The 26,070-nt window shown below is 43.0% G+C and overlaps 1 protein-coding gene across 6 annotated transcripts in view; it reads left to right on the forward strand.

Moving 5' to 3' along the window:
- Positions 1–26,070, forward strand: part of CNNM2 (cyclin and CBS domain divalent metal cation transport mediator 2) — a 160,961-nt gene that overhangs the window by 103,467 nt on the left and 31,424 nt on the right. For 3 of the 6 annotated variants that reach the window (XR_013525107.1, XR_013525108.1, XR_013525109.1), the window contains 3 exons: positions 19,467–19,610; positions 23,766–23,903; positions 24,107–24,171. Coding sequence is in view for 3 of the 6 variants with exons in the window: in XM_035268947.3 (XP_035124838.1) it covers positions 19,467–19,610; positions 23,766–23,903 (282 nt within the window). In the remaining 3 variants the exon portion in view is untranslated. The remainder of the gene's footprint in view (positions 1–19,466; positions 19,611–23,765; positions 23,904–24,106; positions 24,172–26,070) is intronic. The other 3 variants (XM_035268947.3, XM_002807462.6, XM_035268949.3) reach the window with 1 other exon arrangement.

The raw sequence follows: 26,070 nt of genomic DNA on the forward strand, positions 1-26,070 counted from the left end.
AGAGAGACAGTTATAATATGGGATGATAAGTGCCCTAACGGAGCTAGTGAAGGATTTATGGGAACAGAGACAGGCACCAAACCCAGTTGGCCTTGGTGAGGTTAGGAAGACTTCCAAGATGAGATGATGCTTAAGTTGAATCTTTGAGGGAGAATAAGAGCAAAGGAGCCAAAGGGAGGGCAGTGTTTATGGAAAGGGAACAGCGAAATAGCATATCTAGTTTGGGGAATCAGAAAACGTATGTTCTAGCACGGAATGAGCAAAGCTATGGGAGATGTGGCTAGAGAAGGCTCCCATCATGTTGGGCTCTGAAGGCCATCCCAAAGAGCTTAAATGTTCCTAAATGCAGTGGGAAGTTACGGAAGAATTTTAAGCAGGGGAGTAACATGTTCAGATTGGTCTTTAATAAGATTACTATGGCATCAGTGAGGTGGCCTTGAGGAGAGTACATTAAAGTTAGATAATGTTAGAAGTAATGAGGATCTGCAATTTAGGTGAACTGGTGATGGGGATGGAGACTGTGAAGTAATAATTGACTGGCCATGGTGGCTCATGCCTGAAATGCTAGTACTTTGGGAGGCCGAGGCAGGTGGATCACTTGAAGTCAGGAGTTCTAGACTAGCCTGGCCAACACAGTGAAACCCCATCTGTACTAAAAATACAAAAATTAGCTGGGCGTGGTGGGCCACACTTGTAGTCCCATCTACTGGGGAGGCTGAGGTGGGAGAATCGCTTGAGTCCAGGAGATGGAGGCTGCATGAGCTGAGATCATGCCACTGCACTCTAGCCTGAGCAATAAGGTGAGGCTCCCTCTCAAAAAAAGAAAGAAAGAAATAGGGCAGGCGTGGTGGCTCGCCCCTGTAATCCCAGCAACTTGGGAGGCTAAGGCAGGTAGATCACAAGGTCATGAGATTGAGACCATCCTGGCCAACGTGGTGAAACCCTATCTCTACTAAAATACAAAAAACTAGTGGGGCGTGGTGGTGCGTGCCTGTAGTCCCAGCTACTTGGGAGGCTGAGACAGGGGAACTGCTTGAACCCGGGAGGCGGAGGTTGCAGTGAGCCGACATCATGCCACTCCACTCCAGCCTGGCAATAGAGCAAGACTCCATCTAAAAAAGAAAAAAAAAAATAGAAAATAATTGATATTTAGGAGGCAGTCTTAAATTTAGAACCTAACACAATGTTGGGTACTAACATTGTATGTCATAGCAGGGTGAAACCAGAGGGAAAGGTGGCATCTAAGTTGACTCCCACAGTTTCACATTTGACCTTTACAGATGTCATTAGTACAAAGATTAGAAGTGGGGAAACAGGTTTTGTGAAAAAGATAAGTTCAGCATGTCCAAAACGAAACCTAAGATGCTTATTGGACAAGAGGAGGACCAGATGGGCAGATGGGATATATTTAGGTCTGAGGTTTAGATGAGACTAGGACGGTGGAGTATGTAGACTTTAGGGTTTTCAGCCTGTGCTTTATGCCTCCCTTTGTTGTAGTTACTTGATTAGTACATTGTGAAAAGCCATATGACCATAAACCTAATGAAGCTAAAGCTGAACTGCTTCTCACATGGGTGCGTTGCTTCCAAGGCCCTGGGAAGACACCTAGCAAGTATTTTACATGTTTGTGTTTTTGTAAATTTTGAAAAATTGGAAAGTTTACTGAGGGTCAAAATGACTCTTTCCACGTTGAGTTACTCTCTCTTACTCTTGGGTGTGGCAATGTTGGAGTGGTCCCAAGCATTTCTGAGATTCAACTCAGGGAAAGTGAAGCTGAGGATATACACTTTGCTTGGATATACTGGGATGTATCTGCGTGGTTCCAGTCACTTTAATGTACAGTTATTGGTGAGAATGCTAATCCAATGATGTGGATATCATTCAAAGGTACAAGACCAGCATTATAGTGAGATATGAGTGTTCTAACACATCTGGCACTGGAATCTGCAAGTAGAAGAGTGTGAAATGTGTGAAACCAAAAAGTGGCTAGTAGAAAAACTTTCCACTCATCTGATGTCTTAGCCTGAACATCAGCCTGGTAGAAAGACTTGCATGCAGGGAAGTTTTTATGGAATGCAGTCTCAGGAAGCAGGAGTTCAGGACAAAGTGAAATGAGAAGGAGGGAAAGAAAATTCAAGGATCTGATAGTACCTTGGCTACAGGCAACAGGTGTTCAATCCCATTAGGACCTTTTTAAGAACCTGTGGAATGGAATGCTCTCAAAACTGTAGTATTTTATCCCACTGATTTCTCCCTCTTTCTGGTTTGCATATGCATAACTGCAGAGTAAGTTTCAAGAGAAATCCTAAGGCAGGAAATGAAATATTGAGCATTAGCAATGAGGCAGTATCTGCTTGCAATGATGCACGGGTGTGAAGCCACCGCAAGCCTGCATGAACTAGCCGCTGCAGCAATGGAGGGAGTGAGCAATTGGGGCCTAGAGGGTTGGAATTGGCCTTTTAGAGGTGTTCAACAGACAGGGAACCCTTTTCTCCTTGATCCCTAGTTGAAATAACCATTTTCTCTTGTTAGAAATATGTACAAGAGGGGCCTGGTGCGATGGCTCATGCCTGTACTCCCAGCACGCTGGGCGGCTGAGGCGGGCGGATCACCTGAGGTCAGGAGTTTGAGACCAGTCTGACCAACATGGTAAAACCCCGTCTCTACTAAAAAATACAAAAAATAGCCAGGTGCAATGGTGCACATCTGTAGTATCTGTAATCCCAGCTACTCAGGAGGCTGGGACAGGAGAATTGCTTGAATCTGGGATGTGGAGGCTGGGGGACAGAGTGAGACTGTCTCAAAAGAAAGAGAAAAAAAAAGAATTACCTTGTAGAATGAAAACTTGTAACAGTACTACAGATTGTAGCCAGAATGCCACTGTCAACATTTGTTTCTAGAGTTTCCTGTATAGTTATGATTAATGCAATTAATTAAAATGAATACAAATGGGATCATACTATATATAATATTCCACAGGGTTTTACTTTAGAGAAACTTTTCATTACAATTTATGTAGCTCTAAATTTGTTTTTTTAAAATAGCTGCATAGCATTCTATTTTGGATAGAATCCTCCTACATTCACTCTAGCTACATAGTATTCTAGTGTGGATGTAGTAGAATTTATTTAACAAGGCTTCTCTCATGGATGTTTAGGCGGTGACGGTGACGTTTTTCTTACAGAAATATAAAAAGTTAGGTCGGGCGTGGTGGCTCAAGCCTGTAATCCCAGCACTTTGGGAGGCCGAGGTGGGTGGATCACAAGGTCAGGAGATCGAGACCATCCTGGTCAACATGGTGAAACCCCGTCTCTACTAAAAATACAAAAAATTAGCTGAGCACGGTGGCGCGTGCCTGTCATCCCAGCTACTCAGGAGGCTGAGGCAGGAGAATTGCCTGAACCCAGGAGGCGGAGGTTGCGGTGAGCCGAGATTGCGCCATTGCACTCCAGCCTGGGTAACAAGAGCAAAACTCCGTCTCAAAAAAATAAAACATAGCTGAGTGTGGTGGCTCATGTCTGTAATCCCAACACTTTAGGAGGCTGAGGTGGATGGACTGTTTGAGCCCAAGAGTTTGAGACCACCAGGGCAACATGGTGAAACACCATCTCTACAAAAGATAGGTGGATATGGTGACACATGCCGGTGATCCCAGCTACTTGTGAGACTGAGGCAGGAGAATCTCTTGAACCTGGGAGGTAGAGGTTGTAGTAAGCCATGATTGTGCCACTGCACTCTAGCCTGAGTGACAGAGTGAGACCCTGTCCAAAAAAAAGAAAAATAGAAAAACGAATTTTTGTCTTCTACACTTTTTTTTTTTTTTTTTTTTTTTTTTTTGAGACAGAGTCTTGCTCTCTCACCCAGGCTGGAGCACAGTGGTGCAATCCTGGCTCACTGCCTCCTGAGTAGCTAAGATTACAGGTGCATGTCACCACGCCTGGTTAATTTTTGTATTTTTGGTAGAGACAAGGTTTCACCATGTTGGTCAGGCGGGTCTCAAACTCCTTACCTCGTGATCCACCCACCTCAGCCTCCCAAAGTGCTGGGATTACAGGCCTGAGCCACCATACCCGGCCATCTTCCATACATTTTTAAGAGCTATTGGGGGAAAGTAGATAATGGAAATGGTGAGTAGGAATTGTGAAGGACTCTATAATAGAGAACATTCAGTTTTAAAAATTGTTTGCGCCGGGCATGGTGGCTTACCCCTATAATCCCAGCACTTTGGGAGGCTGAGGCGGGCAGATCACGAGGTCAGGAGATCGAGACCATCCTGGCTAACACTGTGAAACCCTGTCTCTGCTAAAAATACAAAATATTAGCCAGGTGTGGTGGCAGGCGCCTGTAGTCCCAGCTCCTCTGGAGGCTGAGGCAGGAGAATCGCCTGAACGCAGGAGGCGGAGGTTGAAGTGAGCTCAGATTGTTCCAGTGCACTCCAGCCTCAGTGACAGAGCGAGACTTCATCACAAAAAAATAAATAAATAGGCCGGGCATGGTGGCTCACGCCTGTAATCCAAGCACTTTGGAGGCCAAGGCAGGCGGATCACCTGAGGTCGGGAGTTCAAGACCAGCCTGACCAACATGGTGAAACCCTATTTTTAAAAATAAATAAATAAATAAAAAGTTGTTTGCATCTTTTTTTCTCCTCTGTAATGAAGATGAAGTGCTTGAAGTTTCTGGGGACAGTAAACAAAAGAGTAGAATGCTAGGATTTTGGGACAGTGACCTTTAAATATTTTTACTATTTCATTTTTTTAAGTGTATCATAAGCACAAAATTTGCAGAAGATAATACATTGGATAAGAATTTATCTAGATTAATTTTCCTTCTAATATCCAGTGATTTTTTTGGGGGGGGATAATTTTGATAGCTTTTTTCCTCATATCACATATTAATTATGTAATATATATGTTTACTAATAACTTATATTAACTGTATAATAATATATAATAGCAATTCTCTCTTTCCAAATTGAGGTCATCAGGAAGGACTTCCTAAAAAGAGGAGACTTGAGTGAGAAAAAGGGTTAAGATCGTTCTTGTTTAAAAAAAAAAAAAAACAAAACATTAGTTTCCCCATCAAGCAGGTTTAAAAACTGACCTCATTCCTTTCCTTAAAATGCCTGTGACTGCAGCAAATATGTATGGTGTGGTTTGATCTACGGTGTTATTTAGCACATTGTCTGGGCTTAGGTAATTTTTGTTCTGTGACTAGGAAAACAGGACCACATTTTTATGTATGACTTGTATAATTACTGATCTTGTTTACTTGTTATAGAAATCAGGCAAGAAATTAGTTGAAATCAAGAAGTTTGGACCGCAAAGCAAAGTTCTAAATGATTACTGGTCTAAAAACTAAAACCTAATAATAGAACAGATAAATAAATCATAAAACTAAAGCATTAACATTTGGTCTTAACAGCAGAAGTATAGATCTCTTTTAAAAATCTCCTACTATTGGCTGGGCATGGTGGCTCATGTGTATAATCCCAGCGCTTTGAGAGGCTGAGGTGGAAAGATCACTTGAGTCCAGGAATTTGAGACCAGTCTGGGCAACATAGTGGGACCCTGTCACAAAAAATAAAAAAACTACTATTATTGGATATATTGGACTACTACTAAACGGAGTACTAAGTAGACTACTCAGTCCTCATTTATCATTCTTATAAAGGCTACAGGCCTAAAGGAAAGACAGAAATAGTCTCATTGGTTCTAAAATAAACGCCTTCGTTCTATAGAACTACCTGTCTCTTGGGGAACATGAGAAGGTTCCCATCATCTCAGCCTGAAAGCCATCTTTTGTCTTAGCCATGTTTTCCATTGCCGATCATTTACTAGGAAAACATTCCAGTGAGTGTTACAGACCACCAAAAAAGATGAAGTGGAGATGCCCAGCGTGCCTCACTATTTATAAGAAAATATTTCTCCAAAAGATGGGAAAATCCAAGTCTTTAAATACTCAGCGAAATAATGGAAAAAACTCTTCAGTCTCTGTTCTCTTGGTTCATGAGATTTTCTCACAAATCATTTGGATGAGCCATTAAGTAAGTCACATAATGACTGGAATTTTCTATTTGCCTCACTTTGGGTTTCTGGCTAAAGTATCTGGCAGCAAGACTGAAGAACAAGTGAGAGAGAAAAGAAGTGGGTGGTGGTGGGAATGTGAGCCCATCCGTTGTTTATTGCCTGGAATCCTAACTTAGGAGAGAGGGCTGGAGGGCTGGCTTTGACAGGACCATCCACTTGGATGGATAGAAGTAAATGACTTAGCTCCTTGTCTTTTAAACAGTTAAGGTTATTTCTTTTTTCAAAGGGTTGCTTGACTCGCTTTGTGTGCTATGTCACCAGGAAGTTCATAGAGCGGATTCTCTGGCGTAGGGCACACTTACTAGTTTGTCTTCCTAGAGGAATCAGATGTTCGTTGTATTGGGTTCAGGAAATGATAATTGAGTTTAATCCTAGGTATCTTTTGGTATCTGCTTTCTATTAATCTCTTTGTAGTATGGATCCGGAGTCTATCAGTCAGGGTCCAACCAAAGAAACACAACCAACAGGGGACACTCACATACTCATACACAGACTCTTTCATCAAGGAATTTATTATAAAGATCTGGCTTATGTGTTGCGGAAGCTGTTTAAGAAAGCCCAAATTGATAGGACAGGTCATTAGGAAGAGAAGATAACAATCAGGCTGGAACCCCACAGGCACAGTCTGAAGTTGTTTCTATAGGAGGAATTTCTTCTTTCCTTCAGAAAGTCTTTGCCCTGCTTTTAAGGCTTTCCAACTAATTAAGTCACGTCTACTAAGAGTAACCTCTCTGACTTAAAGTCAACCCCTAAAGTCCCATTAGGGACTTCATTTGCATCTGCAAAATCCCTTCACAACAGCACCCAGATTAGTGTTTAATTGAATTACCAGGGACTGTTAAATCTGTCTAAGCATTAGTAGAAGACAAAGAGGAACTGCCTGGAAAATCATCCTGCTACAGATGTGTCTCTGCAGGCATTTGTTAAGTCAAGGCTGGGGTCTCTGCTACTCTCGAAAAAACGTTTCTCTCTTAGTTATATAACTACCTGCTGTATACTTCACCCAGGGAAGTATGGTTGGCTAATCTTAGGATTAGACCAACTCTTGGGTTTTTAAACATTGCATATAAAACAAGTTTTTGTTGATGAAAAATATTTTTCTATTGATAGCCATTTTGTGAGCTTTTTAAATATTTGTTTAAACTTAAACACTAAAGCATAAGGGCCACTGTCGATAGAAAACTAAGCTCTTTTTTTACCGAGGAAACTATTAAAATGATTAGTTTGGGATTATGGCTATGAAAGGGCAATAGGGAGGTCATTGTGGAGGTAGATGTGTCCTGTGCCATGGCCTGTCAATGTTCATATCCTGGTTGTGACACTGTGCTGTAGTTTTGCAAGATGTTACCATTGGGGGCACTGGGTAAAAGTACATGGGATCTTGGGCAAAATCTACAGGATTTTTCTCTTGTTTCTTATAACTTCATGTGAATATACAATCATTTCAAAATTAAAATGCTCCATTTTGTAATAGCAAAGGACTTTTCACATAATTTCTAATTGATCTTTTAAATCATATTTTCTTAAAGAAGTAGACATTTAGGCCAGGCGTGGTGGCTCACGCCTGTAATCCCAGCACTTTGGGAGGCTGAGGCGGGAGAATCACGAGGTCAGGAGATCAAGACCATCCTGGCCAACATGGTGAAACCATCTCTACTAAAATACAAAAAAACTAGCCGGGCATAGTGGTGCACACTTGTAGTCCTAGCTACTCAGGAGGCTGAGGCAAGGGAATCGCTTGAACCAGGGAGATGGAGGTTGCAGTGAGCCAAGATTGTGCCATTGCACTCCAGCAAAAAAGTAGGCATTTATATATATTTAACCCTGTGCTGAGAATTATATACATTTATTATATGGTATTATGTAATAAGTACATATATTTTATTTTAATATAATATATAATACATTTTTATAGAGGGGGGCCTCACTGTGTTACCTAGGCCAAACTTGAACTCATAGGCTAAAGTGATCCTTCACCCTCAGCCTCCCAAGTAGCTGGGACTACAGAGGCACACTACCATGTCTGGCTACTCAGTATGTATTTGAGTGGAAGAAAGCATACAATGGGAAAATTGATGGTAACAGTTAAGTATAGTGTTTAATATAAAAAGGTTTTGTAAAAATCAGAGTCAAATTATTACATGAAATATTGTGCATAGTGTAAGAAGCTGGAGTCCTCTCTCTGTAATAATGACTAAGATAGATAGCGTAGCCTCAAAGGTAATGCCGGACATAAGCATAAAGTTTAAATCCAAAGAAAACCTCTAGAAATATGGAGAAGGCAGTTTTAAGGCAAATATAAAATATCTTTTTGGCTCAGAAAGTTGCATATATTGAAAATAAAATATGTTCAAAATGTTGAGATAAATGTGATTTGTAGATTCACTCACTCAGTAAATATCTGGGTCTGCATGCCTACAGTGTGTCAGGCAGGTATCTACAGCTTTTTTTTTCTTTTGTTATAACAGATCTTGGTCCTGTTGCCCAGGCTGGAGTGCAGAGGTGCAATCTTGGCCCACTACAACCTCCACCTCCTGGGTTCAAGTAATTCTACTGCCTCAACCCTCCGAGTAGCTGAGATTACAGTCGTGTGTCACCATACCCAGCTGATTTTTGTATTTTTAGTAGAGACAGTGTTTCATCATGTTGGCCAGGCTGGTCTGGAAATCCTGACCTTAAGTGATCTGCCCACCTTGGCCTCCCAAAGTGCTGGGATTACAGGTGTTGAGTCACCACGCCCAGCCTACAGTTTTGTGAATTTCAGGAACTTTCCTAACATGTAAATGTTGATGTCCTTGAGGGTATTCATACCTTTCCCAAATCTCCATTGATAAAACTGTAAAATCTGAGAACCACCTGGATTAGTTTTTTTTCCAGTGTATGATATTCCTGGTCTTACTGCATGGAGATTTTTACGGAGAAATGAAATTTAACCAGTCAGTTTTAAAATAACACTCCTGGCTGCTGCATGCACTGTGCCTAAGACTGTTCAGCCACTAATGGAGGGGACTTGTCCGCTTTGCTTCCGCTGGTTTTAAAAAATGTCTTTTAGAAGCTGATCACCTCACTGAGTGCCACTCCCCTACTGTCAGTTGTTCAAGTGGCCAAAGGGCACAGCAGCACTGTCCCCTGACAGCTGCTGTCATTTACACTAGCAGATAAATTCAGGGTTCTGTCCAGGAGAGGGCCCTGTAGCAAATAAGCCTCTATCCTCACCAAAAAATGTTACATTTTTTTAAAGAAACCATGATTCCATATTCCACCAATCAGCCTTACTGGCAGACACATTAGTTGAGGCCTAACCAGGAGTGAGGATGTTCATGGCTGGACTGAAGGAGCTGTCTTGCTAGCAAGGTCTGGGCCAGCCACTATGGGTCAGACTTTGGAATTTTTGGAAGTAGTAAAAGGAGGCTTTTGTCTCCCAGAATAGCAACAGTTATCATTTAAGACCAGTGGCTTCTATATACAGCAAGTGCTTCTATATATATTGTTTATATAGGACTATTTTAAGATCTGTGTCACATTTTTCTAGTGTATTTTATGGTGGGAAAATTCAATTGGAAAAAATGCACTTAGCTCTGGTGGGGATGGTAAGGTAAAATAAGTACTTTAAAAAAAGACACACCAAGTTTGTTTTTATTTTTATTTTAGCTTTCAACAGTACAGAAATAGCTAGGTGGTAGTTTCCTAAATGAAATTGTATTGCTTTTCCTTAAGCAGGTTCGATTATAGCTCGTGTTCTAATACTAGATTTTTTTTTTCTTGAGATGGATTCTCACTCTGTCACAGACTGGAGTGCATGGCACGATCTTGGCTCATTGGAGCCTCTACCTCCGCCTGCCTCAGCCTCCCAAGTAGCTGGGACTACAGGAGTGCACCACCAGGCCCAGCTAATTTTTGTATTTTTAGTGGAGATGGAGTTTCACCCTGTTGGCCTGGTTGGTCTCGAACTCCTGACCTCAGGTGATCTGCCCGCCTCAGCCTCCCAAAGTGTTGGGATTACAGGTGTGAGCAACTGCACCCTGCCTCTAATACTAGATTGATTGCCATAGTAGTCAGAAGACTTGGAAGGCACATATTAGCATTCATGTATTCATTACAAAAATTTGTGAGAGAATGGCTTTACGTGTTTATGTTACGTGGTTTGTAATTCAGGGTTTACTTTTCTTTGGGTTTTGCCGCTTTTGAATTGAGAGGGAAATGAATAGGGAAAGCACCTATCTAAAGTACTATTAAAAGTAATGTGGGTAGAGAGCCCCAGGCACTCCCAGAGCCCAGGTATGGTGCAGCTGTGGCAGGGCAGCCCCAGTGGGTTGTGTTAGGGCAGTGAGTGAGAGGCTGGGAAGCTGTGAGGGCCGACCCCTTCCCACCTGCTGTTTATAGAGGGTGGCATCAAGCTGGGTGCTCTGGGAGAAAGGTGAGAAGCAAGGAGCTTCCAGTCTAGCATGGAAAACATCACAAACTTAGTATAAGAAAGAGATGCGGCCAGATGTGGTAGCTCACACCTATAATCCCAGCACTCTGGGAGGCCAAGGAGGGTGGATTACCTGAGGTCAGGAGTTTAAGACCACCCTGGCCAACATAGTGAAACCCTGTATCTATTAAAAATACAAAAATTAGCTAAGTGTGGTGGTGCTTGCCTGTAATCTCAGCTACTTGGGAGCCTGAGGCAGGAGAATCACTTGAACCTGGAAGGCAGAGGTTCCAGCCTGGTTAACAGAAGTAAGACTCCATCTAAAAAAAATGCCTTAAGAGAAACTCAGATGATGCTATAGGAGCTAAAAAATATGAAAGATAATTTCTACCTTTGGGAATAGAGCAGACTTCCTGGTATGGATGACATTATGTGTGGACTTAAACGTTAAGGGCCACATTACAAAGGATTAAAAGGGCTCAAGCAGAGGAAGGGGAGTGTAGGGCCATGGAGGGCCTGACAGGGGAAAGTCAAGTTGTGTGACTGGGTGGACAAAGCTTAAGAAAGGGAGAGTGGAAGTTGCAGCGTGGTGCTGCCCTTGAGCCCTGCTCACTTACTTCAGTAGCTGATAGGAAGTGAGCTCTGTGGTGATGGAATGCTGTGGTTATGTTATGGTGAATAAGTCTTCCTTGTGAATGCAGGAGTAGAGAACAGACCGGAGCGTTAGCCGTTGTGCTACGCTTGGCAGGGGCTGAGGACTAACACAAAGGTGAATCCGGAGTTGATCGGAGCTGATGGTCTAATCTTGAAGAACCCCTTTGTGGCACACTGAGCTATGGGTGTGCAGGTAACAAGCTGTGGGGTGAGGAGGCATGGAGCTGACTGATTTCATTTCAGATATTTGAAGGCTGCTGTCAGTCTCATTCCTGCCCAGGTGTCTCTTCGAGCTAAACATCTCTAGCTTCTGTGATTGTTCCTCCTGTGACTAGTTTGTATATGGTATAGCATTTTGCCTCTTGTAAAATAGAAGACCCAGACCTGAACCAAGATTCCAGAAACATCTAAATATGGAAGGAGAACCACTTCCCTTATTCTGAAGTTGTGCTGCCACTCAGTTATCACAACATGCTGTGTTGCTGGATCAGCATGTGATCTGTCTATCCTTCAAGGACCTGCTGTCAATAAAGGGAGGGAGCAGGAAAGGGAACCCTACAGAAGGGGCCACATGGAGGGTGTTCCCATGGGAACCTGAAGTCTGCTGAACCTACTTAGCCCCTCCTCTTACTGCTCCATTACCTATTCCCTGTTCTTCTTTCCAACCCCATCTCCTGCCTCACCCACCCTGTAGCCATTGTCAACACCCTGACTCCCACTTCCTGGTGGTAGTTTTCCAGGTGTACACAAATGTCAAGTTTCACTGAGCTGTGCATCTTAAGCAGCTGACGGTATGTGTGTATTCATTCATTGAAAAGGAGGAAAAAGGAGAAGAAAGATACAGATGATTTCAGAGTTTTAAAGCCTAGGTGATTGGAAATCCGATGGTGGCATGTTCAGATCTAGGGACTTAAAGAGGGAGATGTTATTTTGGAGAGGGCAAACTGTCCTAATGACAGGCCTTTTCTCTTTGATAAAAGCTATTTGGCATAAGTAGGCAAGTTTGGGCCTCCCTGTTAGAAGCCAGAAGGGCTCGAGTGGAAAGCACAATGGCCAGAGACTCTGGGGTCTTCAGCATGTCACTTACACTGTGGCCCTTCCTCCACCATAGTCTTTATCGACAGCATCTTCTGTAGTCAGAATAACCTTTCATGACCTTTTGGCTGCATTTGATATTTTTCGCTGCCCTCTACTCTTTGGAACAGTTTTTATTTTTTGTTTTTTAATGTGGCTTCCAAAATACCCATTTTCTTTATTCTCCCCTCCCCTTCCTGCTGGCCCTTCTTTCTCAGTCTCTCTTTGGTTCTATCTCAGTCTCCTTACCCAGGAAACTGGGGCATCCCACACTCAGTGCTGGCCCTTCCCTCCATCCGAGGCCTAGGTTATCTCGGTGGGTTTCTGGCTCTGCTACCGTCTGTACTCACCCAGTTTTTATCTGTAGCTTACAAGTCTCCCTCTCTTTCTCCCTTAAATTCTGGACTTGTGCACCTGTAGTTCATTGTTCATTCACAGCCCGGATTTTATTTTATGTTCATAGACCGTCTCTCACTTGATCAGTTTGTTCACTTTTTGTAAATCCGACTCAATCCAATTGTAATTATATTTAAAGTGTATTGACTTCCTTGACCACCAATATGCAAATTGGCTTCCTCTGGAGATCTTAAGTATAGCCATTAAAATGTCATTTTTTTGTGACATGGGACCTAAATTCTGACTTGGAGAGCTTTTGCCTCTTGTGTTGCTAGTTCTATAGAACTCCCTCTTTGGAATTTTAATTCCCATTTATTGAAATATTATAATTTTATGCCAGTAGATCAGAAATTTTAAAACAAAAGCATATCGAGTGCTTCATTTGCCTTCTCCTTGGTTTAGTAAGGAGGCACAGCATCTCACAACTTCAGGGAAACATGAAGCATTGCATTCTGTGCTAACAGTGCCTCAGAGCTGTGCAACACAGATGTCATGGCGAATGTAAGACGTTTGGCTTGAGTTTCTCATGACTGGGTCTCTGTTTTCTTCCTGCTGTTTGAGTGGCATTTTAGGACCCCCACAGGCTCAATTGGCCTTGTGCCTGCATTATTGGGTCTTCTTGACTACTCTGTGTCACTTTTTATTAGTACAACTCTATCAAGATGTTCCTAACTCTCTTCTGCTCTATCCACTCCATCGACTTTCTTCCTTGGGTATTTCGGTTAGTCTGCCTAGTTCCATTTCACCTCATTGACTTCAGTGTTGTCTGAAAGCAAACAAGTCCATATTTCATCCAGCTGTTATAGGTGCCTTGTCGGCTTAATCATAATAGAAACAATTAACTACCATTAAAATACAAACAGTATCTATCATTAAAAATTTTAGCCAAGAAGTGTGATAAGGTTAAAAGGTGCAAATGTGGTAATCCACTACCATTCTGGGCTGGTTTACCAATTCAGAGAGAATACTCAAATAATAAACTTTAATCTGTGGAGTGGTGGAAGGAGGCAGAAGTAGAAATTTGATCCCAATTCTACCTTGTATAGATTATTTCATTGCTTAGTCAATCTCCCAGTGCAGACATGGCTTTTGTCATTTCACCTGTGCCAGTGGCCTGCCCTGAGCACGTAGTGGTTATAGAAAAACGGACAATCGAGGCTGTTAACTTCATAGTAACTTACTTATCATTCTGAATTTGAGGAGAGATGTATTTATAAAGCCCTGGATTCTGAAAACAGGCCTGTTGAGAGATTCCCTTAGGACCAGAAGAGGAGAAGGGCTAGGAATTTAAATATCAGGACAGTTCAAACTGCCTTGTGTACATCAAGATCTATTTCAGAGTGCCAGAAAGGGCCCTCTCCAAGCCTTGATCGTGCCAACGATTTATGCTTTATTATATCTAATACACTTCATGAAGTTTAGTCTGTGCATATTTTAAAGTCTTAGTGTTTTTTTTGTCTATAATTAAATAGTTTGCTGACAGCTATATTTTCACTTTTCTCATTGGAAGTTAAGAATCCATCAGTTTATCATCGTTTTTAAAGTTTTTGGTTTATTCTTCTATTTGTTTTCTCAGAGCTGCTTTTCTGCTTTCAGTCTTGACTTAATTTTTCCAATGCTCAAGTTAAAAAAGGTCCTATTTGAGCTCAGTTTTGAAAATTTATATATTGAAAAGTTATTTATTTGGGAGGCCCATGTGAATCACTTGAGGCCAAGAGTTTCAGACCAGCCTGAGCAATATAGCAAGACCTTGTCTCAACAAAAAATTTAAAAATTAGTTGGGCATGGTGGTACGTGCCTGTAGTCCTAGCTACTCAGGAGGCTGAGGTGGGAGGATCGCTTGAGACCAGGAGTTCAAGGCCGCAGTGAGCTGTGTTCATGCCACTGCACTCCAGCCAGGGAGTGAGACCCTGTCAAAAAAAAAAAAATAGTTGTTTACATTTTCCTTTTGATTGATGCCTTGACAAGAACTAAAGTCCCTGCAGTGAATGGTTAAGTGGAAAGGTGCATAGAATCACTGTTCTCCAAAACCCTGAGTAAAGGAGAGGGAGGTGTCGTTGTTTTTCCTTTGTGCTGTGCACAGGGAAGAAGGTTCAGAAAACAGGACTTCTCCCCAGGAATTCCAGAGCTAAAAGAATGTGGCCCTGGGGCAAATGGAGAAGTTTCAGCCTTGAAACAAGTGAACTTGGAGGAAAACTTAATTTTTAGTCTAAGAAGCCTAATTCACAGAAATAATTTCTCCTAGAGTAAGGCCCTTTCCAGCCAAATCTGTCGGTGCTATTGAGCTGGTATTTCAAGTATGTCATCTGCATTTAAACGAGTTGCTCCAAGACAATCTGATTATACGGTAGTTACTTTGGTGAGAATAGCGCCTCAGCGGAATGGAAACTTCATTTTGAGTCTAATATTAGACCTTGCTTTGGAAAATTCCTTTTAAATGATCACAAGCTGGGAATAGCAAAAGAATTTAACTTTCGACAGACAGCATTCACCAAGAATTTTTAACTGCTTATGTTGGGTCCTTGGGAAAGCAGATGTGAGAAACCTACCAGACCAAGTGGACGAGATGAGAATTGATTTGACCTGATGCAGTGTTTATATCCATTGCTGATAATTTTCCTTCCTTGTCTCCTCTGCTCAAAATATTTTCATTCTTTGAACGTGAGCATGCTAGGGTTGAAAATTGTAGGACGCCTAATTGTCTAACAATCTAAATTTCTAGGCTTGTAGTCACGGCTGCCTAGAAGGGGCTCTGAGGCAGAGCAGAAGCTGACTTAGACTGCCGAGTTAATAAAGGGCTAACAGATCCACAGGGCCAAAACCAGTGTCTGCATAAGTGCTGGGAACTTGATCAGATGCTGCCCTCAGAGAATAATGTGGTTGGTTGTGTCTGGTTGAACTCGCCCAACTTAGTGTTAACTAAACCTTATTTAAAACTCTTGCACACACACCCCCACCAAGAAAACACTGTTGTTAAACATAAATTATACAAAAATTAGCTGATTATGAAGTTTCCAGATTATGCCTTTGGCTTCATTTATGGATATGTTTTAGGTACTGTGCACACTTTGGATTGGGAAAACCAACATTGTTTGAGAGATGCTCTTAATTTTTTTTTTTTTTTTTTTTGAGACGGAGTCTTGCTCTGTCACCCAGGCTGGAGTGCAATGGGACGATCTTGGCTCACTATGACCTCCACCTCCCAGATTCAAGCGATTCTCCTGCCTCAGCCTCCTGAGTAGCTGGGATTACAGGCGCCCGCCACCACGCCCAGCTAATTTTTGTATTTTTTAGTAAAGACGGGATTTTACCATGTTGACCAGGTTGATCTGGAACTCCTGACCTCGTGATCCACCTCCCAAAGTGCTGGGATTACAGGCGTGAGTCATCACGCCCAGCTGCTCTTAATATTTTAAAAGATCTTTCTGAGGTCGAAATGCATCTTTTTTATTTTTTATAGAGATTAGTTTTCACTATCTTGCCCAGACTGGCCCCAAATGCCTTGCCTCAAGCAGTCCTCCTGCCATGGCCTCCCCAAATGCTGGGATTACAGACATGAGCTGCTGAGCCCTGCCTAAGGTACATCTTCTAACCACTGTGTACATTTAATAATATTGTGGGGGTTTTTCCCTCTAAGCTGGTAATAAGTTGATGGTGCCTTAGAATTTAGGAAAAACATTAATTTAAAAAACAAGCATTACCACTTAGTGATTACCCAGTGGATTCTAGGCAGTGTCTTTGCTGGGTACCAGCATTATCTCTGATCTTCACAACAACCTGTGCAGTAGCAATTCTGAGGCTGATTTAGAGATGAGACTGAAGCTCAGAAAAGCTACATTGTTTGCTCATGGTCTTCTGCTAGTAATAGCTAATGAGTGGCCTGCTGGAGTTCAAATCCAGAACTGTTTGACCTAGGAGTTCATGTTCTTTGCTTGCCATCCTGGTCTCAAGCGATCCATCCCCAAAAGCACCAGACCTTAACCTATGTATGCCTAGTGTTCCATGATTAGAATGCCAAGCTTTTGGAAGTTATTTCTCTTCTACTGCTCAAAGTCATTACCAAGGTCTGATTTTTCACACACAAAAAACTTGCAACCTTTGGCATAAATGGGTTAAACTGTTTTTGGTTTTAGGATCCCTTGAAACTTTTTTTTTTTTTTTTTTTTTTTGAGACGGAGTTTCGCTCTTGTTACCCAGGCTGGAGTGCAATGGCACAATCTTGGCTCACCGCAACCTCCACCTCCTGGGTTCAGGCAATTCTCCTGCCTCAGCCTCCTGAGTAGCTGGGATTACAGGCACATGCCACCATGCCCAGCTAATTTTTTGTATTTTTAGTAGAGATGGGGTTTCACCATGTTGACCAGGATGGTCTTGATCTCTTGACTTCATGATCCACCCACCTCGACCTCCCAAAGTGCTGGGATTACAGGCGTGAGCCACCGCGCCTGGCCCCAAATAAGAATTTTTTTAAAAATCCATTATTCTGTCTTGTACTCTGAATGGATTGTGTACCCATCTATGATTTTGTAATATCATTGGCAAAGTCGCTTGGAAAATAATTGGTTCACTGAGTTATATAGATCTTCAAAATGTTGACCGATTGCAATATTCAATATTTTCAAAAATCATTTCATATTGCCAGCAATCTCATCAGAAAAGTCTTTAACTGTTGAGAGCTGTTACACTCATGGGGGCTACAAGTCTCCCAAAATTTTAATTAACTTTTTTTTTTTTGAGATGGAGTCTCACTCTGTCACCCAGGCTAGAGGGCAGTGGCATGATCTTGGCTCACTGCAACCTCCACTTCCCAGGTTCAAGCAATTCTTCAGCCTCAGCCTCCTGAGTAGCTGGGACTAGAAGCGCATGCCTCCGTGTCCAGCTAAATTTTGTATTTTTAGTGGAGATGGGGTTTCATCATATTGGTCAGGCTGGTCTCGAACTCCCGACCTCGTGATCCACCCGCCTCAGCTTCCAAACTGCTGGGACTACAGGTATGAGCCATCGCGCCTGGCCTTAATTTTTTCTTTCCTTCCTTCCTTCCTTCCTTCTTTCCCTCCCTCCCTCCCTCCCTCCTGCCTTTTTTTTTTTTTTGAGACAGTCTCACTTGTTGCCCAGGCTGGAGTGCAATGGTGTGATCTTGGCTCCTGGGTTCAAGTGATTCTCCTGCCTCAGCCTCCTGAGTAGCTGGGATTATAGGCATGTACCATTATACCCAGCTAACTTTTTTTTTGTATTTTTAGTAGAGACGGGGTTTCACCATTTTGGCCAGGTTGGTCTTGAACTCCTGACCTCAAGCGATGGACCCACCTTGGCCTTCCAAAGTGCTGGGATTACAGATGTGAATCACTGTGCCAGGTCTTTTTCTTCTTCTTTTGAGAGGAAGTCTTGCTCTGTGGCCCAGGCTGGAGTACAGTGGTGCAATCTTGGCTCACTGCAATCTTCACCTCCCAGGTTCAAGTGATTCTCCCACCTCAGCCTCCTGAGTAGCTAGGCTTATAGGCACATGCCACGACATCCCCCTAATTTTTGTATTTTTAGTAGAGATGGAGTTTCACTATGTTAGCCAGGCTGGTCAAGAACTCCTGACCTTAGGTGATCTGCCCACCTCAGCCTTTCAAAGTGCTGGGGTTATAGGCATGAGCTACCATGCCCAGCCAAAATCATAATTTTCTATTGAAAGCTCAAATTTTATCATTGGTAGTACACACTGCCTATTGTTTTTCTTGATGTGGCAGGTTCATCTTTTTAGAAAATGCCTGACAAATACCCAAGTCTGCATAACCATAGGTTGTCTAGTAGTCATTCTTTCAAGTAAAAACAATTCAACAAAAAAGTGGCCAGTCCAGCTTGCAAGTCAGTCACAAAAGTGCCTTTCCTCAGCACAGCTGCCATACTTCTGAATTCAACAGAAATGTTTTATGGCATTTCCCAGGCTACTGTCATACAGACTATCAAAAGACACGGACTCAGGTCAGGATTTCATGAAATTAATGTTGACTGCTTCGGCAAGAACTTTTTTTTTGAGACAGCGTCTTGCTCTGTTGCCTAGGCCGGAGTGCAGCCGCTCCATCGTAGCTCACTGCAGCCTTGAACTCCTGGATCCTCCCACTTCAGCCTCCCAGGAAGCTGGGGCTATAAGCATGTACCCATATTTGTAGCTAATTTTTCTGTTTTTGCTAGAGACAGGATCTCACTGTGTTGCCTAGGCTGGTCTTGAATCTGTAGGCTCAAGCAGTCCTCCCACCTGGGCCTCCCAAAGCTCTGAGATTACAGGAGTGAGCCATGGCTCTCAGCCAAGTACATTCTTAAGAGAAGCTTCCTTCCCTTTACTGCACATGTGTTGTGACAGAACAGTCACTAAGTGCAGCTTCCTCCCACTACCTCCATCTGTGCTAAGGTGCCTTTGCACCATTGGTTCAAATATCCACACAGTGAAATGGTCAATAGCATCTTAGTATCCTTATGAAAATAGTTGAACCTCAGGGACCACCTGTAAGGGTCTTGGGAATCCCTAGGGGACCATGGACCACACTTTGAGAACCACTCTCTTAAAGCAGCAGTTGCTGGAATGTTACACAGCAAGAGACATTACCATTAGGAAGCAGAGAACAGTGGTGCAGCACAGTGTTTGTGGAGGGTGATGCTGTTTGGCATAACTTTCTGGATTTTAATGGCTCATGAAGTTCTTCCATTTATTTGTGATATCTCAGTACCATTTAAAATGCAGAAACAGACGTGGTAATTCTGCATCTGTGTTTGCTGGTGTTTTTACCATATCACGTATAATATGTCATTCAGGAAATTCAGAAAGTCACTTCCTAAGCTTTTTCTTTTCTCTAAAGGTAAATCTCACCTGGCTATCGTGCAGCGAGTAAACAATGAAGGAGAAGGGGATCCGTTTTATGAAGTTCTGGGAATTGTCACCTTAGAAGATGTGATTGAAGAAATCATCAAATCTGAGATTCTAGATGAAACAGATTTATACAGTAAGTAGCATTGCCTGAGTGTAATTCCTGAAACCTTTGTTCTTTTTTTTATTGTGTTGTGAGTCATCTGACATTTCTCCAGTTGCTGCCTCTGTTTATAACAATACACTATGTGTGTAGGCCATGCACGACCTGTCGGTGTATTCCAGTCTCTTGATCGGAAGGAGCAGACCGTGCAATGTGACAGCATTCTTCTGAAAAGACAGCTGGCTTCTAACCACTGATGAGGGCATTACTTGCCCTAAACAGAAAACTGCTGTTGGTTTTAAATTTTATTTCATATATGTTTAGAAAAATAGTTCTCTACTAAAATTTCATTTTATACAACTAGGTAAATTGTTTTCAGATAAACTTGTGTTTGTACTTTTCATAATTCAAGTACTCTATAAAGTGAATGGCAGGCCAGGCGCAGTGGCTCACACTTTGGAAGGCTGAGGTGGGCAAATCACCTGAGGTCAGGAGTTCAAGACCAGCCTGGCCAACATGGTGAAACCTTGTCTCTACTAAAGATGCAAAATTAGCTGGGCGTAGCGGTGCGCACCTGTACTTCCAGAACTCAGGAGGCTGAGGCAGTAGAATCACTTGAACCCGGGAGACAGAGGTTACAGTGAGCCAAGATTGTGCCACTGTACCCCAGCCTTGGCACCAGAGTGAGACTCTGTTTCAAAAAAAAAAAAAAAAAGTGAGTGGGATTTGTTAAACTGATGGATGACAACAGTACTTTCTTGTTTCAGAACCCCTGGGTGAGGGGTGGAGGTGAGGTTTGCAAGTTTAGTTTGCTGGGGCAGCAGGTTTGGGGTGTTGGGAAGCAGGATAGTGCAGGGTACACAGTAAGAATGTGTTTTTCTTGTTCTCTGCTTCTCTGCCTTCTCTTTTGGGGAAGGTGAGAGTGGCGAGAGGCTTGGATCGGGGTGAGTATGGATACCGTATTTGCCCAGGTGTAGACTTGATACTGAGCTGAGTGTTGAGCTGAATCCTGTCTCATTAAAATATGAAACACGATTGCTGGACTGGGAAGCTTAAATCTTCCTTGACTGCACCCTTAGCAATGCTCAAGGGTTCCATAAATTCAGAGATGACCCAGGCCTGAGATGTTTGGGGGTCCTAGGGGTGGGGTAGAGAAAGAGCATCTGGGCCCTGTGTATCCTGCCTGGCATTAAAGCATGGCTTGGTGGAGGGGAAGTGGACTGTCCCAGCTTCCCAACAAGCTGGTTATTCAGGACAAAGTCTGCCTTGCTCAAAACAGGGGTGGTTTTATTCAGTCCTGCTAGAAGGAAACATCCCTCATTTTAAAAATAAGAAAGTCACTGGGCGTGGTGGCTCACCCCTGTAATCTCAGCACTTTGGGTGGCCAAGATGGGTGGATCACATGAGGTCAAGAGTTGGAGACCAACCTGACCAACATGGTGAAACACCATCTCTACAAAAATATAAATCAGCTGGGCATGATGGCATTCGCCTGTAATCCCAGCTACTCAGGAGGCTGAGGCAGGAGGATTGCTTGAACACAGAAGGTAGAGGTTGCAGTGAGCTAAGATCATGCCACTGCACTGAAGCCTGGGCACAGAATGAGACTCTCTCTCTCTCTCTCTCTCTCTCAAAAAAAAAAAAAAAAAAAGGTAAATAAATCTGAGAAAGTCTTCCCCACACCCACAAAAGAAAAAAAATTACATGTAATTAATGACTGTCTTCTGAAAGCATATCCTGTTTCACCCTCACATCTGAATAGCATTCTTAAAAAAACACCCTTTCCGAAGTATGTTTTGCCCTTTCCTCACTTGAAGGGTCGTCAGAGGTCTCATAGTAGAAAATACTATTTATGTCTTCATGTTCATCCTTCCTCACAAGTGACTATTTGAAAACTGAGTGTGGGCCAGGCGTGGTGGCTCACTCCTGTAATTCCCGAGATGAGTGGATCAGGAGTTCGAGACCAGCTTAATCAACATGGAGAAAACCCCGTCTCTACTAAAATTAGAAAATTAGCCAGGCATGGTGGCACATTCCTGTCATCCCAGCTATTCAGGAGGCTGAGGCAGGAGAATCGTTTGAACCTGGGAGGTGGAAGTTGAGGTGAGCAGAGATGGCGCCATTGCACTCAAGCCTGGGCAACAAGAACAAAACTCCGTCTCAAAAAAACAAACAAACAAACAAAGCACGAAATGTGTTTCCCCAGGGTTAGTACTTATTATTAGAAAGGCGATTTGCCATTTAGGAGATCCTATGTTTGCACTTCAGTTTTATACAAATATTAGTTTAACTTCTTTTAAGCCTTGATGGGACTGATTTCTTACGTAAGTATTGCCTAATATAACTTATTGGCTCAAGATACTGGACTTGTGATTTCAGGTATATTCTGTTTTTTTGTTTTTGTTTTTGTTTGTTTTTTTTTGAAACTGAATCTCACTGTGTTGCCCAGGCTGGAGTGCAGTGACTCGAACTCAGCTCACTGCAACCCCCACCTCCCAGGTTCAAGTGATTTTCCTGCCTCAGCCTCCCAAGTAGCTAGGATTACAAGCACCCAGCCCTGTGCCCAGCTAATTTTTGTATTTTTAGTAGAGACAGGGTTTTACCATGTTGACCTGATCTTGAACTCCTGACCTCAAGTGATCCACCTGCCTTGGCCTCCCAAAGTGCAGGGATTACAGGTGTGAGCCACTGTGGCCAGCCAATTTCAGGTATGTTATTAAATCTAGATAGAGATTTTGAGTGACAGCTGTTGCCATTAGAAAATTATTTTTAAATTCTGTATTGATTTTGCTGTCTGGGTCTCAAAAAATTGAGATAGATGAAAAGTGGAAGTTGCAATTGCCTTCTTGGTAAAAGCCTAGTAATTGATCTGTTTTGCTCTGTGCAAGAAACAGTAATGCAGTGACTCAATTGTTGGGAAGGAGCAAGGGCTTGGGGTCTTGTCTTTGCTAGTTTTTTCTTGCTCATTAGTTTGTCCAGAAAAATACTTGAAAGATGGTTTTGCAGGAGGTACCTTCCAGGTCAGGAGCTGGCAGACCACAGCCCGTGAGTGCCTGCCCTCTTATTTTGTGTGACCTGCAAGCTAAGAATGTCTTTTCACATCTTAAATTGTTGAAAAGTGGCCAAACGAGGTGGTTCATTTCTGTAATCCCAGCACTTTAGGAGGCAGAGGCAGGAGGATTGCTTGAGCCTAGGAGTTCCAGTACTAGCCTGGGCAGCATAGTGAGACCCTGTCTCTACAAAAAGTTTAACAGTTAGCTGGGCGTGGTGGCGTGTACCTGTAGTCGCAGCTACTTGGGAGGCAGAGGTGAGAGGAACGCCTGAGCCTTGGAGTTGAGGCTGCAGCGAGCTGCCGTTGTGCTGCTGATTCTAGCCTGGGCAGTAGTCCAAGAGCCTATCTCAAAGAAGAAAAAAGAAGAACAATTGCTTTGTGACATGCAAAAATTATATGCACTTGCAGTGTTCATAAAGAAAGTTTGATTGGAAAATAGCCATGCTCCTTCATTTTTCTAAACAGCGATGTGGAGACCCGAAGAACCTAAAATACTGACTCTCTTGCCCTTTTCAGATGAAGTTCACTGACCCCTGTCCAGATCCCATTTATACCTGCTTGACCTTGAGGATCTCATGGTCTGGAGTAGCAGTGAAGCAAACAGATATTATTAAAACACTGCTCTGCGAAAGCATTCTTGTTTCTTAAGGGGATTTTGTTTGTGTGTTGACTTTTGGTGGAAACGAGGAGCCTCTTATAGGCAGCGGCACACCTCCCTTGTGTGTACATAGTGATGGTCCTTTGCCTGGAGTATGCTGACATTGAGCAGCAGTAGACTGCACACCCCAGCTGTGCGCCCTGTTGTGTGCGTCTGTGGGTCCTGTGAGGTTTTGTCTGCGTTTCCCTGATGCTGTGCTCACAAGGGCCCTCTATAGACCTTCCTCTGAAGCACGTTCACTCATCAGGCTGCCTGCAGTCACTCACTGCGGACTGCACGGTGCCCAGGCTGCCGTGCTGATTTGATGAGGATCTGGCTCTCTGTCTCTCCTTCGCTGTGGCATCTGTGCATAGAGCACCTGCATCTGGAAATACAGTCCAGCCCTTCCAATATATTTTGACTTTTTAATTCGAAAAGGGCCCTGATCTCATGGTATACATTTTCTTATTTTTTTCCTCTGTTTTCATTCCTCCCGTAGCCGATAACAGAACGAAAAAGAAAGTGGCTCACCGGGAACGAAAGCAAGATTTTTCTGCCTTTAAGCAGACAGACAGCGAGATGAAGGTTAAAATATCACCACAGCTCCTCCTGGCCATGCACCGTTTCCTAGCAACAGGCAAGTGCAGCTTATCACAGTTTGTGATCTCTACCAACCCTGAAGCGTGTTTCTCACCCACCACTGACTGGGGTGGGCTGGGGGTGGACACTGGGAAATGGGGTGATAAGTAATGCCACTTTTGTGTTTTGTTTTTTGTTTTTTTGTTGTTTTGTTTTGTTTTGTTTTGTTTCTTTTTAAATTCTCTCCTCTCCTGTGTTCAGTGTCGGCATGAACCCTCTGAGACATTTACCAGGGGTGGACCAGTAACTTAAAATTGGTCTGAAAGGTAAGGATGAATGTTAGTGCCACACTGCATGTGTACAGTAGGCCAGGCCATCTCCTTCCAGCTAGGTCCGTGGGAGAGCCAGCTGGCGGAGCAGGCTGATGGTGCCAGCCTGGCACCAGCTTGTTTAATGGACAGTTGAGTCCAATCTCTCTTCAGCTTGTCCTGGAAGCACAGTTGGACATCAATGGTAACATAGGGGCTGTGATTTGCAAAGAAGAAAACTAGGTTTTCACAATTAAATCTTTATCTTTTACGGTTTGAATAAAATCAGAAATTCTGAGAACTTTGATATGGATTTCTTGATGGCCTCCTCAGATTGGATTAACTTGAGCCCATTCCAGGAGGCAAGTGTTCATGTTATTTAAACCACCAACCCAGCCGGCGCTGACTGCTCCAGAGAGGTCAAGGTTGAATGGACTTGAGACTGATCAACCCTTCTCCCATCCCCAAATGCTCTGCAGGATTGAGCTCTGGTGGCCAGGGGAAGTGTGAGAAAGTCTAAAAGCACCCAGTGGCTTTAGAAGACATCAGTGTCCCTGCTAGGCAGCCAGTGCCTTTCACCTGCACACAGTAAACTTAAACCATGTTTAAAAGAAGGCTAACCACAACCACGTGACGGAATGCTGTTTAACTTAAGGTCGCGTTCTTGGACACATGGAAATGCTCACAATGTAATATTCATCACATCAGAAAATTCTCATAACTTAACCCAAAGTGGGGAAAAACAGGATCTAAAACTGTGTACTTTAAGTTTAGAGTTGTTTTGTGTTTACACACATGTATACACGAGTACACATACCTAGGCGTGGCACCGGAAAGACACGCTCACTAAATTGCTCAGATGGTAATCTGAGGGGTTGGCTTATGGATAATTTTTATTTTCTTTTTTTCTGTATTCTAAAATTTCTGTAATGTACTGTCTTATTACAAAAAAGGCACAGTAGAGAACTTACAGCTTTCATAAATTAGCAAACAAAAGACAATGTCTTTCACTTCTTACTCTTATTCTAGTTTTCATAATACTGTTCCTCATCATTTAAGAACTACAAATTAAAACTAAACATCTAGGCTGGGCATGGTGGCTCATACCTGTAGTCCCAGTTCTCTGGGAGGCCAAGGCGAGCTGATTGCTTGAGACTAGGAGTTCAGGACCAGTCTAGCCAACATGATGAAACCCCGTCTTTACTAAAAATACAAAAATTAGCCAGGTATGGTGGTGGATGCCTGTAATCCCAGTTACCCTGGAGGCTGAGGCAGAATAATCGCTTGAACCCGGAGGAGGTGGTTGCAGTGTGCCAAGATCATGCCACTGCTCTCTAGCCTGGGGAACAGAGTGAGATTCTGTCTCAAAAAAAAAAAAAAAAGTCTAAAACTAAATTTCCTACTCTGCTTCTGAGATATCATGGAGCCCAGTTGCAGGATAGCACCCTTCAATCAGTAATTTCTGTTCTTGTTACTTAAAATAAAATGCTATCTTTGTAAATACTTTTGAATATTACCTTTTTTTTAAATTAGCATGTTGATGTGTGCACATGCCCTGCTCTGATTCCCAGTCTCAACCCTCTTTGTTCCCCACGTTCCTCGGGATAGTTGAGTGGGAGAGGGAGACGTGGGGCACCTGTGTGTGTGCACTGGCACTAACCGCACCCGATGTTCCTGACCTTGGCTTCTTCCTTTGGCTGTTGGTCGACAGTCAGACTGTTATGGCTTGTTGAGGGGCATCCCCGCACTCAAAGAGCCCGCTTGCGGTTGATTTTCATTTCTGTCAGTCAAATTAGGGTGCTTTGATGAGGACTGAAGTCAATGACGGGTTGAAAGAAAAGAAGTAAAAGGAACAAATGTGAGAATTCAGCACTTTCTAATTTCTCCCAGGTAATCTGTCCCCAGTGGATCACGAAA

This window comes from Callithrix jacchus, chromosome 12 (genome assembly GCF_049354715.1).
Source record: "Callithrix jacchus isolate 240 chromosome 12, calJac240_pri, whole genome shotgun sequence".
NCBI classification, from domain to species: domain Eukaryota; kingdom Metazoa; phylum Chordata; class Mammalia; order Primates; family Cebidae; genus Callithrix; species Callithrix jacchus.